This window comes from Bos taurus, chromosome 3, assembly GCF_002263795.3.
Source record: "Bos taurus isolate L1 Dominette 01449 registration number 42190680 breed Hereford chromosome 3, ARS-UCD2.0, whole genome shotgun sequence".
Lineage (NCBI taxonomy): Eukaryota > Metazoa > Chordata > Mammalia > Artiodactyla > Bovidae > Bos > Bos taurus.
This window is the reverse complement of record NC_037330.1, coordinates 117,681,858-117,703,131: the sequence shown is the minus strand read 5'-3', so window position 1 is coordinate 117,703,131 and position 21,274 is coordinate 117,681,858. Positions and strand designations below refer to the sequence as shown.

Below are 21,274 nucleotides of genomic sequence, written 5' to 3'. Positions count from 1 at the left end.
AAAGAGTGCTTTTCAGTGCTTATAGAGAGCTACTACAAGCCAATTATTGATCTATGTACTTTATAACCAGTCACACATTTATCCTCTGACAACATCCTATGAAGCCGTAACCATGTGGATGAACCCAACCAAACACAGGGGAAAGTGAGGCAAAAATGTAGGCTGTTTGCCCAAAGTAACCAGCTAACAGATGAGCCCTCCCCTCCCTGGGTTGAGGGCTGGACACCCTGACCTGCCAGGGTCCCAACTCCGGCCACTCTCTCCAGCCTGGATTCCCAAACTCTCTGCCCTGTTATTCCTGGAGAATAAGGCCAAATGTTGGTTTCCGGATTCTTCCACGAATTGACTGCTTATTTATATCTTCCTTCCATCATTCAACTGGGCTACAAGTATTTTTCTTACTAAAGAATATTATGGATACTGACTCTCTGTTAGAGATGTTGCAAATATGTCTCCCAGTGAGCCATTGTTTACTTTTGCTTGGTTACATAGAAGTTTTTATTTCTTACAGAGCCAAGTATCAATATATTTTTTTTTCATTTATGGCTTCTGAAAAAGGAAGTTCTTTTTCACCCTAACATGTTTAGCACTTCATATGCGCTCATCTTTTTTAAATGTCTATATTTACCTCTTTGGCTGTGCCGGGTCTTAGTTGCAGCTGGGGCTGTGGGATCTAGTTCCCTGACCAGGGATCCAACCCACGCCCCTCCTGCTGGGACCGTGGAGTCTGAGGCGCTGGACCACCAGGGGAGCCCCTGTGCTCTCCTCCCGTGCTTTATTCCCACGTATCACACTGCCTCTCACAAAACAGAATTATCACAAATAAATTTATAAATAGTACAATGCATATATCAATATATTATGTAAACAGTTTTACACATGCTATACGTATTCTCCAATTATTTTCTTCTAGTATTCTCATATTTTTGGAACTCTCTAATTTTTTTAGAATTTATTTTTGTATGTAATAGTCTTTGCCATATGGAGAACCATATGTTCCAACACCATTAATTTGGACAACGATCTGAATTATTTCTGCTTTGAAGTACCACATTTATTAGAAATTAAAATTCCTAGAATTTATGTACCTGGCTGGGAGTTCCTATGCTCTTTCACTGATTAATTTATATTTTCCCAGACCAGTACCATCCTGATTTATCACTATAGAGTTACAGCGTGTTACCAGCTTACATTTCTTCAGTAACGTCACGGGGATTTTTGTTTTTACTCTCCAGTTTACAGACTGGGGAGAAAGGTCAACATGTGTCCTCGAGGGCTAAACCAGCCGTGGGCTCTGCACCCACCAAGCACGTGGACTCACCTTCTCTCGGGCCCTGCCCTGTGGTGCGCCCTGGCCCACCTCCACGGCCCCCTTCTCCACCTCCCGGGCAGCGGTACTCAAGGGTCCTCACGGCAGAGCTGGAGTCCAGTCCCGTGTTGGGGAGTCCTTCACTCGCTCAGCCTCCTGTTCTGGGGGGCCATGGGCACCCTTCCTCGTCTGGTCCCGTCCCTTTGAGCTCCCTGTGGCTAGGACCAGGAGGACAGCTGGGCCCTGGGGAGACCTGTGCCCGCCCGGCCCCGTCTGTCTGTCCACCAGGCAGGGTGGTCAGCGTCTGCTCGAAGTGCTGGCTGCTCACTGCCCAGGCCAGAGGGCTTAATGCACTTTAGAGAGAAGCCTCAGCCCTGAAGGGCCCCATGCTCGGCTTTAAGACCACATCCCTCCTCGGCACCAGCAGCTAGGAGGCCCGAGTCCCCGGCAGTGGCCACAGGCCGAGGCAAAGACGTGTCTGTGGCGTCCAGCCCTGTGTGTCCTCGGGCGGAGGCCTGGACAGGACTTGCCTCGGCGCATACCATGGTCCTGGCCTCCCCCAGGAAAACGCTCGCGGCCGGCACTCCACACGGGAGGGAGCAGTCCCGGGCTTAACGTGCGTCGGGGGCACGTTCGCACCACGGGGCGGGAAGGAGACGTGGGGCCCCCTGCCAAGCTGACGGGGACCAGCTGCCCTGCAGGATGCAGGGGTGGGCAGGAGCCCCGTGTGAGCCAGAACTCTTGAGAAGCCCTTGGTACTGAGGGGCTGGTGACCCTGTCCCGGCATCTGAGCTCAGGGGTGGGGTGGGAGGTATCCAGGCCACACAGATCCAAAGTCCCAAGCTCTCCCCAGGCCCCTGGCCTCCTTCCCACCAAGTTTCTTGCCTTAGCCTGTGCCGTTTAGGGGAAAGAAGAGCCTGTCAGCAGAGGAGACCACCTTGACGAGGGCAGAATTCACCTGGAGAGGTGGGGTCTGGCTGGAGTGGGACCTGCACTCCCCCACATGGCGCACTCTGGTCCTTCTCTGCCGGTCAGCGGGCAGAGGGGAAAGGTCCAGGAGTCACGGAGCAGGGCACATCCCGGCCATAACCCCGGTGGCCAGTGAGATGCACCCCTGGCTGGCAGGCCACCCCCAGCTTCAACGACTGGCCCATCTGCCCTTTGCTGTCCATGATGAGCCTTGTCTGGGCTTTGAGACGCCAAGGTGCTACCCACGGACACGACGGAGGGCAGTGAAGGGAGCAAGTCAGTGTCCAGGCTTAGCCTTCGATCTTCAGATGTGTAGGGGCCTTTTGGTCTACAGTTCAGAGCAAGACCCAGGGCCCTTGGCAGTGAAACCATGGAGTCCTAACCACTGGACCACCAGGCAAGTCCCTGAACTTCATTTTCTTACCAGAAAGACCAACTTCCTCGGTTTAAGAAGCTGATAATCAATCTGGAACTCAGCTCTAAATACGGACTTAAACGCTAGTTTTCATAGCTTCAAAAGCCATTTAAATGTCATTTCTCTCAATGAATTTTTAAAAAAGTCCTCTTCAACTTCCCTCCATGGAAACACACATAACCAGAGAGGGTTCTTCCAGGAGCTTCCTTCCGCCCGCCGGTAAAGCCTGTGTTAAACTGTGCTTGCCAGGATACTTTTTAGAAAAATACACAGCCTTGTTATTAATAAAGAGCATCACGGGACAGAGGTGAGCTTGCTCAGGGAGTGGATATGCTGGAGGCTTCCTCCTGTCCCAGCAGCCCTGGGACTCACACACCTGCTTTTCTGGCTGGTAGGCTCCTGGTGGGGCGGGGGGCGTGGGGGCCATGAGGAATGAGGTGACCTGTCTCTGCTTCCCTGCGCGTGGGTGGAAGACCCAGAGCTGGGAGTGGAGTCCAGTCTGTGCGGAAACCCTTCAGGGTGGGCCGCCTGAGCACAGGGTCCTATGGGCAATGTCATTCTTTTTTTTTTAGGAAAAAGGAGAAACCAAATAATTTTTATTCCTTTTTAGATTGTTTCTATAAACTTTTCAGGGAAGATACATCCAAAGGTAGTCTCATTCTGAACCCGGTTTTTGTGGGAGCTCAAGCTGGCTGGTCACCCTAAGCCTGTGACTGGGGACACCATGCTGTTTATTCAAAAGCCGGGAGAGGTCTGGCCACCTCTCCTCTTGCTCAAGTCCCCCCCCACGCTGCGCACGTCAGCAGAAGACACATCCTGGTCAGGTCAGGGCGGCTTGGAGAAGAAGTCCAGGTATACTTCGGAGGCACCTGTTGACAGGCTGAGGACTCCAGACCCCCCAAGACCCCAACTCCACTTACACCGTCACTAACCACCACCTCTCTTCCTAGAGTCCAATTACTAGTTTTCAAGTTGCTTATTGAGAAGAAAAATAAGTATGAATATCAAAGTAGAAAGCTTGAATTTTAGTTTCCAAGTTATTTTTTCAAAGGTTGACATATTTCCTTTAAATATAAATGTGTCAGTCCAACCAGCTCAATTGTTTTTAATTAAAATGTCTAAAGTATGACTCCAGTACTTCCTGAAAACTTACATGCCATAGCAGAAGAAAACATTTAATAATCCTATTTGCGTATTTTATCGAAATTATAAATAACAGGATTTATTCATCTGTGTTGAATACAGTCATAACCACATGCAGCGACTTCCTAGGACTTCATGAATGATCATAAAATTCCTGAAAAGTGTTTACCTGCCTTATATAAGACTCCAATTTATACAGAAAAGGGGTGTCATGAGTGAAAATATAAATTGCCTGAACTGTCTTCACAGAAAAAAAACTGCACACATGCTGAAGTTTTAAAAATCCATATGCTTTTTTCCAGGTGTGAACTGAACTGCACAACCCCATACGCTGATAGAAAAAAAACAGGTGATTATTTTTAATGATTTATGTATAAAAGAAAAATAAATTTTATGATACAATTTGAGAGACTATTCCATACAAAATTTGACTCACATACAATGTATGCGATTTTTTTGCAACACAAAAACTCTAGTCTTACCTACAAATTCATAAAAGGTAGACTTCTTAACCTGACCCAAAACAGGGTCCCTTTGGGGTGGTGGCTGTCACTTGAGTCGGTGGAAAAGAGACTGTGAACGTGGGAAGGCCTGGGTCACCGGTCCACCTCCCCTCCTCCAATGACGTGTTAATATCTAGTGTCATTTCAGCAGACAGAATTTTATGGTTAACTACAGAAAGGAGAAAAAGACCAGTGTTTCACAATGGCACATCTTAATAATCCAATCTTGAACTTTGCTTCAAAAATCATAGAACGACCTCTGTAACAGATTTACTTTGGAAATGACACTAAGGAAAAACTTAACTGTGCCATCTGTGCTAATCTTTTAAAGAAACAAAACTCTCTCAGGAAATTCTAACATTTAAAATGACACTGTTTGGGTTACATCATAAATAATAGTATGCAGAACAGAAGTGTCAGGACCCAGACTTTAAGACCCGTAAGCATGTCTCCAAACGGTGAGATCCTTTATACACAAATACAAGACTTTAGTATTTACAATATTATACGTAGTGAAAAACTAAATATAAACCATGTTTTTTTAAAAAAAACTTTCACTTTAAAAAAAATTTCTAAAAAATGGTAACATCAAAAAATTTTGCAAATCTGTGCATCCTTTAATTTTTTTTTTTTTCCTGTGCATCCTTTAAAGTCTTCCTTCTGCAGGTTCTTCCTGAGCCACCTGTCTCTGAGGTGCCCGGGTGCTTACAGCTGGGCAAAGGAACAGGCCTGGGCCGTTGGCTTGAACAGCAAGCTTTGCTTCTAGAGAGGATGAGGGGTCCCACAGCTGCACTGATGTGCTCGCGGGGAAGCCCAGGGGCTCGATGTTGAAGAAAGTGAGGATGCGGCCTATGACACTCTCAAGTCAGACGATGCCCGCAAAGGCCACAGTCAAATCTCCTTTTTAAATATATGAACTTTTAAGGGCTGGAAAAATAAGCACAACATAATAGGGAGCAATAAGAATTGCGTTAAGGTACACGCAATGACAGAGAGGTTAAAAACTAGAGTTCGTGGGTACCTTATAAAGACACGGGCTGAAATGAACCCTTTGCAAGTGGAAGTGAGCTAAAAATATAAGTCTCTGCTTTTTGGGCCTCACTGCCTTTATAAGGCTCCTGTTAAAACGTGCAACCAGCCTCACTCGGGGCTCGAGCAGTCCTGTCAGCAGGCTTGGAGTCTGCGGTCTTGGACACCTGCGTCCCGGGTGGTCCCAGCACCGCTCACCCGCTGGACGGACCGGCCCAGAACCCAACAGCTGACGGCAGAGACCAGGCTTGCAGAGAAATGTCTCACACCAGAGGTGTCAGCAAGAGCCGTTTGTAACTAGTGAGTGTTCCAGTGGAGGAAGGCAGGGAAACACGGTCTCTCCCAGGCCGAACGTGCCTAAGGTGGTAAAGCTCTGAAAACCAGGAGGATGATGCTGTGAGCTGCTCACCGCCGCCTTCAGACTGAAACCTCACACCAGGAGCGAAGTGCCAGCCTCCTCCTTAAGCGCAGGCTGAGGGACCCCTGGAGTCTGCAGCTTTGAGCTCTCACCTCCTGGAACTCAGGTTGATGCTGTACACCATCTTCTGGATCTTCTCCTCGTTCTTCAGGATGTTCGCCTTCACGGCACAGATCTTGTCCTGCTGGTCCCTGACCAGCTGCTCCAGCTCCGCCAGCTCCGCCTTGAGGGGCTCCACGGCGCCGTCAGTGATGCTGCCGGGACACAAGCCGGGGCTCGTGAGGACCTCTCTCCTTTCCCATCTGATGCTTTTCGTCGTGCAGCATGCGGGGATCTTAGTTCCCCGACTGGGGACTGAACCCAGGGCCCCTGTGTTGGGAGTGCGGCGCCTTAACCACTGGACACCAGGGAAATCCCTACACTGGCTTCTTAATTAAAACAATGGGAGGTAACAAAAGCAAATTACTCATTGTATCCAAAGGGGTGGGGGGGGGGGATAAAAATATAAATGTGCTTTTTTCAAGTAAAAAATTTTAAATACTTTCAAATTACAGTCACAAAACTTTGGGGGTTTCGATAAGACACAAGGTAAACATGGTATCCAAACTGCTAAGTTTCCTGCCTTTTGAATGTCTAAATCTCGGGATTCTGAACACTGAGTGCAGATCTTTCCTAGCTGCTACAGAGAAATGCACATTATGTTGTGAATGAAGAAGCAATGTACTTTCCTTGGGGGAGGAGGTAAGAAAGAGGGTTGAGAGGGCTGGGTTCTCCAGAGGTCTCCCCCACCCCTCTCCCAGTCCCTAACGCCCTTACCCTCCCTCCCCCCGCCCCTCCCCCAGTCCCCCACCACCACCTCTGCTCCTGCTGCAGGGCCTCCATTTGCTGCCCTGGGCTGTCTCTCCCTCCCTCCCCCGCCCCCCCACCTCTGCTCCAGCTGCAGGGCCTCCGCGTGCTGCTGGTTCTCAGCGTGCCACAGCTGCAGCTCGTTCTGCATGGCGTCCACATCCTCCTGGATGTAGTCCATGATCTTGCCCAGGGGAAGGGCGCTCCGGCACAGGGTCTGGATGGACACCCGGAGCTTCTCTATTTCCTTGGAGACGATGTCCTTCTCCTTCTTCCAGGACGACTCGAAGACAAGCGGCTTCTCCTGGGAGGAGTGTGAAGGGAGAGGAGCACACTTACTCCTGAGGGCAGAGGGCGTGGGCGCGGGGACAGCACTGGTGCGTGACCTGCAGGATTGTAGACAGGGCTTCACACCTGTGACCCCGAGGCTCGGCCAGCAGTGCCCGTGAGGGCCTGTACAGTAAGGTCTTCATCTCCCAGGTGACCGGAAACCTACAGCTGTTCTTGTTACAAGAGCTCAGGCAGGGACACAGAGGACAGTCCCCAAAGGAAAAGGGACCCAGGGTGCATGTCACTCCCTGAGGGCCCCACCTCCCCACTTCACGGGGCTGCAACCCCGCCAGCCCGGAGCGAAAGATAACCCGCCCAGCAGAGAAGGGGAGGGGAGGGGAGGACCACCGCAGAGGGAGGAGCCAGTGTGTGGACGGAGGGCGTGGCCAGGGCAACATGGGGCAGCAGGGGAGGCTGAGGCCATGGGGCCTGGGGCCGGGTAGGTGGCGGAGGGGCTCCCACGGCCGCTGCTGAAGGAGGGGAGGAGGGAGGTGACCAGAGACCTTCAGTCGGTTTTGGCCAGGGGTTCTTGGGCTGTTTCACACAAGCAATACCTAGAATTCTCTTCGTATGAGACTTTACCACTGACATCTCTGAATCTCAAGAACCGACAGGCATCTTGGCTTGGGGACCTTTCCTGGGGAAATTAAAACTCTTCAGGAACGCCCCCGCCCCGGCCCCGGTGCTCCCACCCACACAGGCTGACTCCATGCCCCTGCTTTGCCCACGGACAGCAGGAGTCGGATGGATTAAGTTAGAACTGATGGACTCCTTTTATTTCTAGGCTTGTTTAACCAAGTGACACATAAGCGCTCGTGTCACTTCTAATCCGGTTCAGACCAAGACCCCAGAGGGCAGGAACCTGCATCTGGTCCACGTAAGTGCTCCTTAAAAACCTGCCAAATGAACAGATGATGTGAGTAAGAGATTTACGTGTCGAGATCTGAGCTCCACTGTGCTCTGGCCTTTAGCAAACACATGGAAGCCTTAACACAGTGCCCGGCACGCAGAAGCATTAAACGAATAGGACTACAGACAGAAGGCAAAGCTCACAGAACCAGTGAATTCTGCAAGGCTGCGAGATACAAGATAAACATACAAAAAGCAACTGTTTCTGTTTGCTGGCAATGAACACACGGCTACCAAAATTAAAGATACATCGCCACCTATTACTGCTCAGAAAAGAGAAGTACCATTCGTAAGTCTAACAAAATATGTATAGAACTTGTGTACTGAAAACTGCACAACGTGGATAAAACACATCAAAGGAGGTCTAAAAAGTGAGAGCCATACCCTGTCCATCAACTGCAAGATTAACAGAGTAAAGATGTCAGTTCTCCCCAAATTGATATACGGGTTTAATACAATTCCTACCACAGTCCCAAATGGTTTGTAGACGTGGACAAGACTGTCCTAAAACTTACACAGAAAGGCACAGGATCTAGCGTGGCCGAAACATTTTGAAAAAGAAGAAATATGTGGGGAGCATCAGGCTACTGGATCTCAGGACTTAACTAGAGCAACAGCACTCAGGACGGTGTGGTCAGGGCAGGGTGGACACCCAGATCCAGGGGACAGAGCAGAGAACCCAGGTCCTCCTCACAAACACGCCCACCTGACTTCTGACAAAGGTGCTACGGCAAGCCAGCGGAGGAGAGGCAGGCTGTCACACGTGGCACTGCAGCGACTGGACACACTGTCATACGCGGCACTGCAGCGACTGGACACACTGTCACACGCGGCACTGCAGAGACTGGACACACTGTCATACGCGGCACTGCAGCGACTGGACACACTGTCACACGTGGCACTGCAGCGACTGGACACACTGTCACACGCGGCACTGCAGCGACTGGACACACTGTCACACGCGGCACTGCAGAGACTGGACACACTGTCACACGCGGCACTGCAGCGACTGGACACACTGTCATACGCGGCACTGCAGCGACTGGACACACTGTCACACGCGGCACTGCAGAGACTGGACACACTGTCACACGCGGCACTGCAGCGACTGGACACACTGTCATACGCGGCACTGCAGAGACTGGACACACAGGCGGAACGGGACCCTGACCAGTCTCACACCTTACACAGAGACTTCCCTGAAACGGGCCACGGACTGAAATGGAAAACATAAAACTATAAAACTTCTAGGGAAAAAACCTAGAAGAAAGTCCTCGGGATTTAGGGCCAGGTAAATAAACAGTTTTGACTTGACACTAAAAACATGATCAGTTGAAGGAAAAACTGATACATGGGTGCTGTCACCATTAAACACTGTCCATGGGCAACAACCCTGCTGACAGCGTGGGAGGCACGCTAGACGGTGAGGGCGTGCGCTCAGAGCACAGGCCTGGCAAAGGCCCAGGACCCGTGGCGCACAGACTCCCGGACATCAGCAGCAAAAAGCAAGCAATCGAGCTAGAAGACGGACAAAAGAACAGACTCTTCACCTAAGATGACACACAGAGGGCCGAACGCACGTGCAAAGACACGCAGTCATTCCCCGCCAAGGAAACGCGATTAGCAGCACAAGAGGGGTAACCCACACCTATCAGAAACAGTGACCATGGCAGACGCTGGGAAGGACTCGGAGCCTGGACCCCTCAGTCCTGGCTGGTGGGAACGCAAAACGGTACAGCTGCTCTGGAAACAGTGTGACCAGGTCTTTAAAACTAACCGTGCAACCGCCATACAAGCCAGCAACTATACCCCTGGGCACTGACCCCAGAGAAGGGAAGACGTGCTGACACAAAAGCCTGTGTAGGTGTGTTGATGGAAGCTTCATTCAGAGCAGCCAAACACTGGACACAGCCCAGATACCCTTCAGGGAGTGAATAAATACACTATGCTACGCCCATATCACGGAATACTACTTGGCAAGAAAAGAGGAATGAACTGCTGATTCACACAACAACCTGGATGGACCTGCTGAGAGTTATGCTGAGTGAAAAAAAGCCAGTCTCAAAATTTACATGCTGCATGATTCCATTTCCATAACAGTCTTAAAATGATATCACTATAAAATGGAGACCAGATTAGCAGTTGCCAAGGGTTTGGGACAGGGTGGGGTGGAAGGCAGAGGGTGGGTGTCATTATAAAAGGGCAATAAGAGGGATCCTTGGGATGCTGGAGATGTCCTGTATCCTGACGGCATCAAGGTCTGCATCCTGGATGTGACAATGCACTCAGCTTTGTCAGATGTTATCAGCAGGGAGGACCAAGTAAAGGGTCCCCGGGGTCTCTGTTATCTCTTATAAATACATTTGAATCTACAGTTATCTCAAAATAACTTCAATTTAAAAAAAAAAAAAAGGTAGTGGCTATAAAAGTGCTTTTGAATTAAAATGCTAAGTGACTAAAATGAATCAATGATAAACAATGATAAATTACTTCCCAGGAAAAAATGTGCTGTCCTTATTATACTGACTACTTTATTATGAACTATACAAAACAGATCTTCATGACCCAGATAACCATGATGGTGTCATCACTCACCTACAGCCAGATACCCTGAAGTCCAAAGTTAAGTGGGCCTTAGGAAGCATAACTATGAACAAAGTTAGTGGAGGTGATGGAATTCCAGCTGAGCTATTTCAACTCCTAAAAGATGATGCTATGAAAGTGCCACACTCAATATGCCACTAAATCTGGAAAACTCAGCAGTGTCCACAGGACTGGAAAAGGTCAGTTTTCATTCCAATCCCAAAGAAAGGCAATGCCAAAGAATGCTCAAACTACCACACAACTGCCTTCATCTCACATGCTAGCAAAGTAATGCTCAAAATTCTCCAAGCCAGGCTTCAACAGCACATGAACTGAGAACTTCCAGATGTTCAAGCTGAATTTAGAAAAGGCAGAGAAAACAGAGATCAAACTGCCAACATCTGTTGAATTATCGAAAAAGCAAGAGAGTTCCAGAAAAACATCTACTTCAGCTTCATTGACTACACTAAAGCCTTTGACTGTGTGGATCATAACAAACTGTGGAAAACTCTTCAAGAGATGGGAATACCAGACCACCTGACCTGCCTCCTGAGAAATCTGTATGCAGGTCAAGAAGCAACAGTTAGAACTGGACATGGAACGATGGATTGGTTCCAAATTGGGAAAGGGGTACATCAAGGCTATATATTGTCACCCTGCTTATTTAATTTATATGCAGAATACATCACGTGAAATGCAGGGCTAGATGAAGCACAAGCTGGAATCAAGGTTGCCAGGAGAAATATCAATAACCCCAGATATGCAGATGACACCAGCCTTATAGCAGCAAGTGAAGAGGAACTAAAAAGCCTCTTGATGAAAGTGAAAGAGGAGAGTGAAGAAGTTGGCTCAAAACTCAACATTCAAAACACCAAGATCGTGGCTTCCAGTCCCATCACTTTATGGCAAATAGATGGGGAAACAATGGAAACAGTGACAGAGTTTATTTTCTTGGGCTCCAAAATCACTGCAGATGGTGAGTGCAGCCATGAAATTAAAAGATGCTCACTCCTTGGAAGAAAAGCTATGACCAACTTAGACAGCATATTAAAAAGCAGAGATATTACTTTGCCAACAAAGGCCCATCTAGTCAAGGCTACGGTTTTTCCAGTGGTCATGTATGGATGTGAGAGTTGGACCATAAAGAAGCCTGAGTGCCAAAGAACTGATGCATTCAAACTATGTTGTTCGAGAAGACTCTTGAGAGTCCCTTGGACTGCAAAGAGACCCAACCAGTCCATCCTAAAGGAGATCAGTCTTGAATATTCATTGGAAGGACTCATGCTGAAACTGAAACTCCAATACTTTGGCCACCTGATGCAAAGAGCTGACTTATTTGAAAAGATCCTGATGCTGGGAAAGATTGAAGGCTGGAGGAGAAGGGGACGATGGAAGATGAAGACGGTTGGATGGCATCACCATCTCGACGGACATGAGTTTGAGCAAGCTCCAGGAGTTGGTGACGGACAGGGAGGCCTGGCGTGCTGCAGTCCAAGGAGTCGCAAAGAGTTGAGCATGACTAAGCGACTAAACTGAACTTTATTATAGTGATGATATTGATGACTGACTTAATTGAGACATTTAAAATTCTGCTTAAACCCACTCATAATGATATGAAGTAATTCCTATGTATCTGGCATCATACTGACTCTAACACGAAACCATACAGGGCAGAGACCTCGGGACAGGGACGGACACACACAGCACCTGCTGAACTCGGTGCGTCCCGCCTGGGACAGCACACCCAGGGGCTGCCTGCCAGCCTCCGTCAGGATTCTGTGTCGGCACCGAGCGCCATCGGGGACACACGCCACGGAGTGCACAGTCTTACTTTTGAGGGGTTAAGGACTTTAACACAAGACTGGGCTAGGATTATGATAGCTGGGATAGGCTTTTCCCATTGCTGCAAAATATAAAAATTCTGGCATTTTCCAAGTTTTCATTTAAGGCGGCGGGTAGAGTGGGTAAGTCAAGACTGACTCTGTGCTTTACAAAGCACCCCCACTGACGACAGGCTCTGATTTATACACAGCTCGTTCTGCTGTATCAGCAACTTTCCAGACAAACGCAACCATTATAAACCCCAGTTTTATAGACTTTTAATATGTACAGTAAAATCTGAGAATCCACCACTGTACTCACCACACAGGAATTAGTCATATGAAATATGCTTAATTTTTGAAAATGGAAGAAAAAAAAAAAAAACAAGAGAAACTGTATCATTACCCCCAAATAGTGCCTAAAAGCCGCTGGAACGTGGGCGGACTCGGGGGCGGGCTTGGGCCGTCAGGCCCGGGCGCTCCGCGGGGACCCAGCCGGCCTTCCGCCTCCTCGGAGCTTTACGGCCTCCAGAGCGCGGCCTGACCTCGCCCTGCCTCGGTCTCCTCACAATAAAATGGAAATGCTAATATTTACCCTGCAGGCAGGATTCGATGGGGTAACATAAAGCAAGCAGCTCAGTGCCTCACACATTGTAAACCCTGGACGAACAGTCACCGCTGTTGTAAACGTCTCCGCCACGAAGGACGGGCACCGGCCTCAGGAGAGGCTGCAGGTGACGCTCCTGCAGGCGACACTCGCCTGCTGTGTGCTCAGCGCCAACCCACACCGCGTTCTCGTGGCTTCAGGCGGACGAGCTCTCCCGTCGGAACAGCGTTTACCTTCCTCCCTGACACATCGCTTCCTGTCCTCACTTTCTGAAACACACACAGCCCACCCCATGAGACGCGCTCTTGAAGCTCTTCATGGAAAGGCTGCGGTTCTTGGCTCGGAGCTGAGCTGAGGCCCGCGGGCGGCACCCCAGCCGTGACGGGGGCGCTGCAGGTGACGCGGGGACACTCGCCCACCCCCGGCGCCCTCCTGCCTGCTGCCGGGCGGGCTCCCTCCTCTCACGGGCTGCAGACTGTTGACTCAGCTGCTGTCGGGCGGCGGGGACCTCTGGCAAAGTGTTTCCTCGTTTGGCTGGCCACTTCACACGCGCTTCGGAAGAAGTGACTTTCCAGGATCTTTCGGGGGAACAGCTGCCTCTGGGACTGAATATTAATTGCATTTGCCACACATGTACTTGTCCCCAGAAGTGTGGGCATTTAATTGTGTTTATAGTGACTTTTTAAGTTTATAATTATTATTGTAAGTCATACACGTAAAAAGCATTAACCTGAGAGGTTTCTTGACATTTCAACACAAGGCTTCAGGAGAAGAAAGTACTGTCGTCAAAATAATGCTGCAAACCCTGACCTGCAGGTCTCGCCAGAATCTCTCAGGAGTGGGATCAGGCACAGCGCTGCCCTCCACTCAGCCGCTGATCTGAGGGGTCCTGGGACCTCCTGGGAGAGCTCTGCCCCACATTAAGCAAACCCAATAAACAGTGGCCTGATGAATCAAGGAGGGGGCAATAAATCAGAGCGTGTGGGCGTGTGCTTTAAATAGCATGCTCCCCCATGACCTCAGGAAGTGATTCATATACAGCCTGTCAGAAGTTCCTTTTCTTCCTAAACCGAGGAATGCCTGTACCCAAGCTACAGGAAGAAAGCAGAGACCCCCCAGGAGGACTATTCCGAGGGTCCCATCCACCCAGAGGACACTCCGCCATCAGACTTCTCTGCAAAGCACGTGTTCACGTCCGGTGTGGGTCAAACGGAACACATGGGAAAACGGTCTGGAGCCAAACACTTTAACGTTTAACCTACAGGAAAGCACCTAAGGCAGAACTGCACAGCTTGAGAGAACGACACGGCGCCACCTGCAGCCACCGCCTGCGTCAGGAGAGCAAACCCCGCCAGGGCCCCCGGAGCCCGAGGTGCCGCTGCCGGCTCGAGTCCCGGGTCTGTGTGACCAGCTCTGCTGTTCGCATACCCGCCCGCCTGTTCCACGTGTGCAGGACGGAAGGAAGGAATCTCACAGACAGACAGACAGACACATACACACACTCTCTCTCACGTATCCGCGTGTGTCAGCCTCTGTCCCTCGGCACTGCTGAATGGCGACGTGACCGGACGAATACACCGACGTACCCATCCACTGCTGTGCTGGTGGACACGTGGTGGTTCCTGGCCTGGGGCACGACAGACCACACAGCTATGAGCCGTCTCACAGGTGTATCCCAGCACACGTGCGCACAGGACCCTCCGGCACGCGTGGTGAGAAGCGGCGCTGCTGGGCCAGCGGGTATATCTGTCTTCAGCCACGTGACGTCCCGGCACAGAGCTTTACGACGTGGCTGCACCAACGTACATCAAGTATTTTCCACCAGCCAGGACTGTATTTCTGTGCTCTGATGTCAGAGCTGGTACCCGTGGGCCCAGATGCCCTGTTTCTTTGGCATGGCGCCCTAGCAAGGTGCTGTGACTATTCTAACTCACCCACATGTGGCACTGAAAAGCTGAAATCTGTGATTAATCTGCCAAGGAATAAAGAGAATAACAGGAAAACAGCAACAACAACACTGATTCCGATCGTTCTACCACAACCTGACCGCTGCAGGTAATGACTGCTGAGCACCGGCAGCAGAGAGAAAGCCACTGCTCCAAGGCAGCGGCGTGCTGTTAAAAAACCTTCCAGATGACTAAACATCTGCTCACAGGGACTTCCCTTGTGGCCTTGCGGTCCAGTGGTTAAGAATGCGCCTGCCAGTGCAAGGGACGGGGTTCAATCCCTGGTATGGAAGATCCCACACGCTGCAGAGCGCCTAAGCCCACTCACCACGGAACTGCGGAGCCCGAGTGCTACAGCTGCTGAAGCCAGCACGAACCTGTGGTTGGCATCAAGAGAAGTCACAGCAGTGAGCGGCCCCTGTACCAAACACGAACAGCCCGGCCTTGCCACATCTGGAGAAAGCCCGGGTGCGGCAACAAAGACCCCGGGCAGCCAGGAAAAAATCCTGCTCGTTGCGGCCACTACAGATAAGAAATAAAACACAAGCAGGAAGCCTTTAGAAAGCACATGCGCGAAGCTGTGTAGTGTGAGGCTGACTCCCAGACCGGATGCAGGCAGACCTGGGTGACATCCTCCTGTCTATGTAATCTCAGACACGATAACTTTTGTGCCTGTTTCCGAACTTAGCAAATGGGATGACACCTATCTCGTAAGTTCCCGTGAGGATTAAATGGAGTGACGGATGCAGGTCCTAGGGGCAGTAACTGCTGTACTGACGTCAGCTGTTGAGAACAACTAAGGGGTAAACTTCAACAGGAGAAGAAATGCATATATGGAACCACCCAGCACCTGGTGCAGAGGGAAATCAAAAGATCATTAAGTGTCAGCTACTTCTACAGACATTACCGTCCATGGAAAGGAACAAGGAACGCTCTCGGAAGGCTATGCGAGTTCACTGTGGCTGAAGCCCGAGGTTACTGGACAGAATAGAGAAGACACAACTTCAGACAGGTCTTTCTGACTCCAAAATGGAAATAATTTAAAAATCATCTTGTCACATGGGAAGCTGATCAAAACGACACCAACAGAGCAGGCAACAGGGAAACGCGGACTCAGACGCCCAGCTAGAGGGGTTCTTTCTCTATTTAAAGGAATGAAGTGAAGAATACATTACTGGCCTAAAACTGGTCCTTTCGAGCATTTTTATGAAAGGCTATGACCATGTATTTATTCTTTCAGATAAAACTTTTTTATTTTGGCCGCACGGTGCAGCAAGTGGGATCTTAGTTCCCCTGTCAGGGATCAACCTTGCACGCCCTGCACCGGAAGGCAGAATCTTAGCCACTGGACCCAGGGAAGCGCCCCACAGAAACCTTAGAATATCCTTCACCAAATTCCAAAGCATCCATGGAACACGCACTGGGATTGCATTATACTTATAAGTTAATTTCAGAGAAGTGACATCTCTGTAATAGTGAGTTTCCATGCAGAACACAATGTCTCTCATGACTTTTTCCAAGCCTTTTATATTTCTTGGTAGAATTCTGTGGCTTCTCAATACAGTTACTATAAATTCTTAATAAAAGCACACATGCTGTGGAAATTTACATTTTTGTTTCCAGTTCTGGAGGAAGAGCTTGATACACATTGTTTCCAACTGGTTATTGCTGACATATAGGAAAAATACTGACTTCTGTGTATTTATTTTGTCCCTGGCCACCTTACAAATTTTTTAAACATATTTAAAGTTTAAGGGGTTGACTGACTTGGTAGACCGCTGTCCTTTCCGGAATCCAGCCACATTTCTCTCTGCACCGGTTAGCCCTCCAGAGGGTCTCACTTCACTTCCTTGCTCCTGAATTCCACGGAGACACCCACAGCCCTGTCCTGCTGTGTAGGATGCTGACTGCTCCATGCAGGACCTCTCCCTCTTGCGGCCAGAAGCACCTTCCTACCCCAGTTCACTGCAAGCTTCCAGTAATAGTGGACACTGAATTTTACAGTGCCATTTATTCTCTCTCTCTTTTTTGTTGTTATTGCACTGGGTCTTTGCTGCTGCACGAGAGCTTTCTCTAGTTGTTCCCCGTGAGTGATGCCCACAGTGGTGACAGTGAGCTTTCATGGACAGCTAGTGAACTCAAGCAGAAAGCCATCCTGAGTCTGCAAAGGGAGAAAGCACACCTCCAGCGTTGGCTGCACTCCTGGGAAGGCAGAGGGAGGCTGTGAGTACCCAGCGTGGAGCTGCAGGACACAGAGAAGGCACAGAAGCGGAGGAATTCCGCGAGGGACGAGCAGGAAACAGGAGTGCAAACAGAAGAGGTGAGAAAGCCTCGGGCTCCCTAGCAGTGCTGGTGGAGGATTTATCTCCCAAGTCGGTTAGTAAAGACTGGAGGGGCTGCTGCTACTTCTGGTGTGAGGACAGCAACAGAAGGCACAAGGAACGTGAAAAATCAAGGAAATACAGCAGCACCGGCGTGCTTCCGGTGTGAGTGACCCCACAGACACGGGGATCTGCAAGTTAGCCAACAGAGAACCCAAAACAGCTATTTTAAGGAAGTTTGATGAGCAGAACAAAACACAGACAATTCAACAAATCAGGAAAATCATACAGGGAAAAAATAAGTTTCACAAGGAGAAACAGAAATTCTGGAGCTGCATAACATAGTGACTGAAATGAAAAATGTGACCAGAGCATCAACAACAAAACAGTTCAAGTGGAAAAAGAATGTGAGAAGAAGAAGACGGGACCTTCAAAACGATCCAGTCCAGGGGGAAAAAGAGTGAACAAACAAGAGTGAAGAAAGCCTCTGCAAGCAACTGGAGGGGAAAGGGGCAGAAAGCTTGGAGAAATAACGGCTGAGAACTTCTGAAATCTGGAGGACATCTGGACATCCAATTCGTGAAGCTCACAGTTCATCAAACAAACTTCACTTAAGGAGATCTTGGGCTTCCCAGGTGGCACTCACGGTAAAGAACCTGCCCACCAATGCAGGAGACATGAGAGACGTGGGTTGGATCCTGGGTCAGGAAGAGCCCATGGAGGAAGGCATGGCAACCCACTCCAGTATTCTTGTCTGGAGAATCCCCGTGGATAGAGGAGCCTGGTGGGCTACAGTTCATAGGGTCTAAAACAGTCAGACACGACTGAAGCAACTTATCACACAAGTAAGGAGATCTTCCCTAAGATGTATTATAATAAAACTATCAAAAATCAAAAACAAGGAGAGACCCTTAAAGCAGCTGGTAACTTCCTGCTATAAAGCAATCTGAAGATTTGTCAGGAGAGACTTTACAGGCCAGAAAAGAGTGGGCAAAATATTCAAAGAGATGAAGGGGGAAACAAAGGCGTTAGCTCAAGAATACTCTATCCAACAAAGCTCTCCTTCAGAAATAAAGGAGCGGTGAGACTTTCCCAGACAAACAAAAGTTGAGGGAGCTCATCGCTACCAGACCTGCCTTAGGAGAAACACTGAAAGGAGCTCTTCAGGCTGAAACAGAAGGATACTAATTAGTTACAAGAAAACATACAACATAATGGTGAAGGTAAGTATACGGTGAAATTCAAAATACTCTAATGCTATAATATGATGGAGGTATTAATCACTTAATGAAGGTTTGAGATAAAGTATTAAAAATAACTAAAGTCACAATAATTTTGCTAATAAAGAATATAAAAAGAGGTAGACCATAACATCAAAAACATATGAAGGGGGAGTAAAAGCATAGAGTTTTTGTATACAATTGATGTTAAGTTGCTATCAGTGTAAAATAGACTGTTTTATCTATAAGATGTTTTATGTAAGTTTCAGAATAACCACAAAGCAAAAACCTACAGTAGATACACAAAGGATAAAGAGAAGAGAACCAAGGCATACCACTGTGGAAAGACAGGAATTCAAGGCAAGCAAAAAGATAAGAAAAAAGGAACATGGGAACCACAAAAAGTCAGAAAAACAGCAGGGCGGCATTAGTCAGCACTTCATTGTTGTCCAGTTGCTCAGTCCTGTCCAACTCTTTCAGACCCCGTGGACTGCAGCACACCAGGCTTCCCTGTCCTTCACCATCTCCCAGAGCTTGCTCAAACTCACGTCCGTTGAATCCGTGATACCATCCAACCATCCCATCCTCTGTCGTCCCCTTCTCCTCCCGCCTTCAATCTTTCCCAGCATCAGGGTCTTTCCAATGAGTCAGCTCTTTGCATCAGGTGGCCAAAGGATTGGAGTTTCAGCTTCAATATCAGTCCTTCCAATGAATATTCAGGACTGATTTCCTTTAGGATTGACTGGTTGGATCTCCTTGCAGTCCAAGGGACTCTCAAGAGTCTTCTCCAGCACCACAGTTTGAAAGCATTATTCTTCGGTACTCAGCCTTATGATCCAACTCTCACATCCACACATGACTACCGGAAAAACCACAGCTTTGACTATACACATATTTGTTGGCCAAGTGATGTCTCTGCTTTTTAATATGCTTTCTAGCTTGGTCATAGCTCTTCTTCTAAGGAGCAAGCGCCTTTTAATTTCGTGACTGAGGTCTGCATCCACAGTGATCTTGGAGCTCAAGAAAATAAAGTCTGTCACTGTTTCCCCTTCTGTTTGTCATGAAGTGATGGGACCAGATGCCATGATCTTAGTTTTTTGAATTCTGAGTTTTAAGCCAGCTTTTTCACTCTCCTCTTAGCTTCATCAAGAGGCTCTTTAATTCCTCTTCACTTTCTGCCATAAAGGTGGTGTCATCTGCATACCTGAGGTTATTGATATTTCTCCTGGCAATCTTGATTCCAGCTTGTGGTTCATCCAGCCAGGCATTTGGCATGATGTACTCTACATATAAGTTAAATAAGCAGGGTGACGATATACACCCTTGATGAACTCCTTTCTCAATTTGGAACCAGTCCATTGTTCCATGTCTGGTTCTAACTATTGCTTCTTGACCTGCATACAGGTTTCTCAGGAGGCAGGTAAGGTGGGCTGCTGGTATTCCCGTCTCTTAAAGAACTTTCCACAGTTTGTTGTGATCCACACAAAGGCTTTGGCATAATCAATAGATTCTCCTGCTTTTTCTATGATCCAACAGATGTTGGCAATTTGATCCCTGGTTCCTGTGTCTTTTCTAAACCCAGCCTGTACATCTGCAAGTTCTAGGTTCATGTACTGTTGAAGCCTGGCTTGAAAGATTTTAAGCATTACCTTGCTAGTATGTGAAATGAGTACAATTGTGCAGTAGTTTGAACTGTCTTTGGCATTGCCCTTCTTTGGGACTGACTTACCCAGTGGCCCAGACGGTAAAGCATCTGCCTACAATGTGGGAGATCCGGGCTCAATCCCTGGTTCAGGAAGATCCCCTGGAGAAGGAAATGGCAACTCACTCCAGTACTCTTGCCTGGGAAATCCCATGGATGGAGGAGCATGGCAGACTACAGTCCGTGGGGTCACAAAGAGTTGGACACGACTTAGCGACTTCACTTCCTTTCTTTTCTTTGGGACTGGAATGAAAATTGATCTTTTCCAGTCCTGTGGCCACTGCTGAGTTGAGAGCAGCATTTTAACAGCATCATGTTATAGGATTTCAAATGCACAATTATTCTACATGTAGATGGATTAAATTTCCCAATCTAAAAGACAAGAGAAAGACAAGTCCTGTATGGTAGGGGGTGAGGGGAGAGGGAACTGCAGGCACCAAATTCCAGTTATTAGACAAATAAATACTGGAACGTGCTGTTCAGTGAGGACTACAGTGAACAGTGTACGTCATATATGACAGCTGTTAGCAGAGTAGACCCTAAGAGTTCTCAACAACAGGAAAAGATTTCCTTCTTTTTTTCTATCTATATGAGATGATGGATGTTAGCTAACCTGTTCTGGCAATTATATCAGTATATTTAAGTCAAGTCATTATGCTGTATACCTTAAAAGTACACAGTGCTACATGTCAATTATATCTCAGTAAACTGGGGGCGGGGAAAGGCAGAGAGTGGGTGGGAGAGATAAAGCAGGACTCAAGTATCTGCTGCCTACAAGAGATTCACTTCATCTGTAAAGACATACAGAGGCTCAAAGTGAAGGGACAGAAAAAGATATTCCACAAAAATAGAAACCAAAGGAGAGCAGGGGTATCTATACTTTTGGCAGACCGAATAGACTTTAAGCCAGTAACTGCAACAAGCGACCAAAATGGCCAGTATATAATGACATACGGCATATAAGTGGTCAACTCATCAAGGGATTACAGCAACCACATACATATGCTCCCAACGCTGGAGCACCCAGATACAGTAAGAAAACGCTAATAGGAGGGGGGGAAGGCAAACTCCTGGGCTCCAAGCTGCCCATCTGGCCTAGAAGTTCCATGGAGACAGAATTCTGGAAACCTGCCAAGCCTCCTACTGAGCCCTGCCATCGAGGCAAGAAAAGCCATGGCCCAAAATTTTATAAAGAGGACAGATG

General features: G+C 48.5%; 1 protein-coding gene across 8 annotated transcripts in view; it reads right to left on the bottom strand.

The window, feature by feature from the left end:
• Positions 1-3,697: 3,697 nt before the first annotated feature.
• The window catches only part of TRAF3IP1 (TRAF3 interacting protein 1), a 60,386-nt gene continuing 42,809 nt past the window's right edge, over positions 3,698-21,274 (bottom strand). For 4 of the 8 annotated variants that reach the window (XM_059882362.1, XM_059882371.1, XM_059882373.1 and 1 more), the window contains 3 exons: positions 6,713-6,936; positions 5,879-6,040; positions 3,698-5,266 (listed from right to left, as the gene is read on the bottom strand). In XM_059882362.1, the coding sequence (XP_059738345.1) occupies positions 5,260-5,266; positions 5,879-6,040; positions 6,713-6,936 (393 nt within the window). In that variant the 3' untranslated portion in view covers positions 3,698-5,259. Of the gene's footprint in view, positions 6,041-6,712; positions 6,937-21,274 lie in introns of those variants that run through there. The other 4 variants (XM_024985836.2, XM_005204987.5, NM_001192044.3 and 1 more) reach the window with 3 other exon arrangements.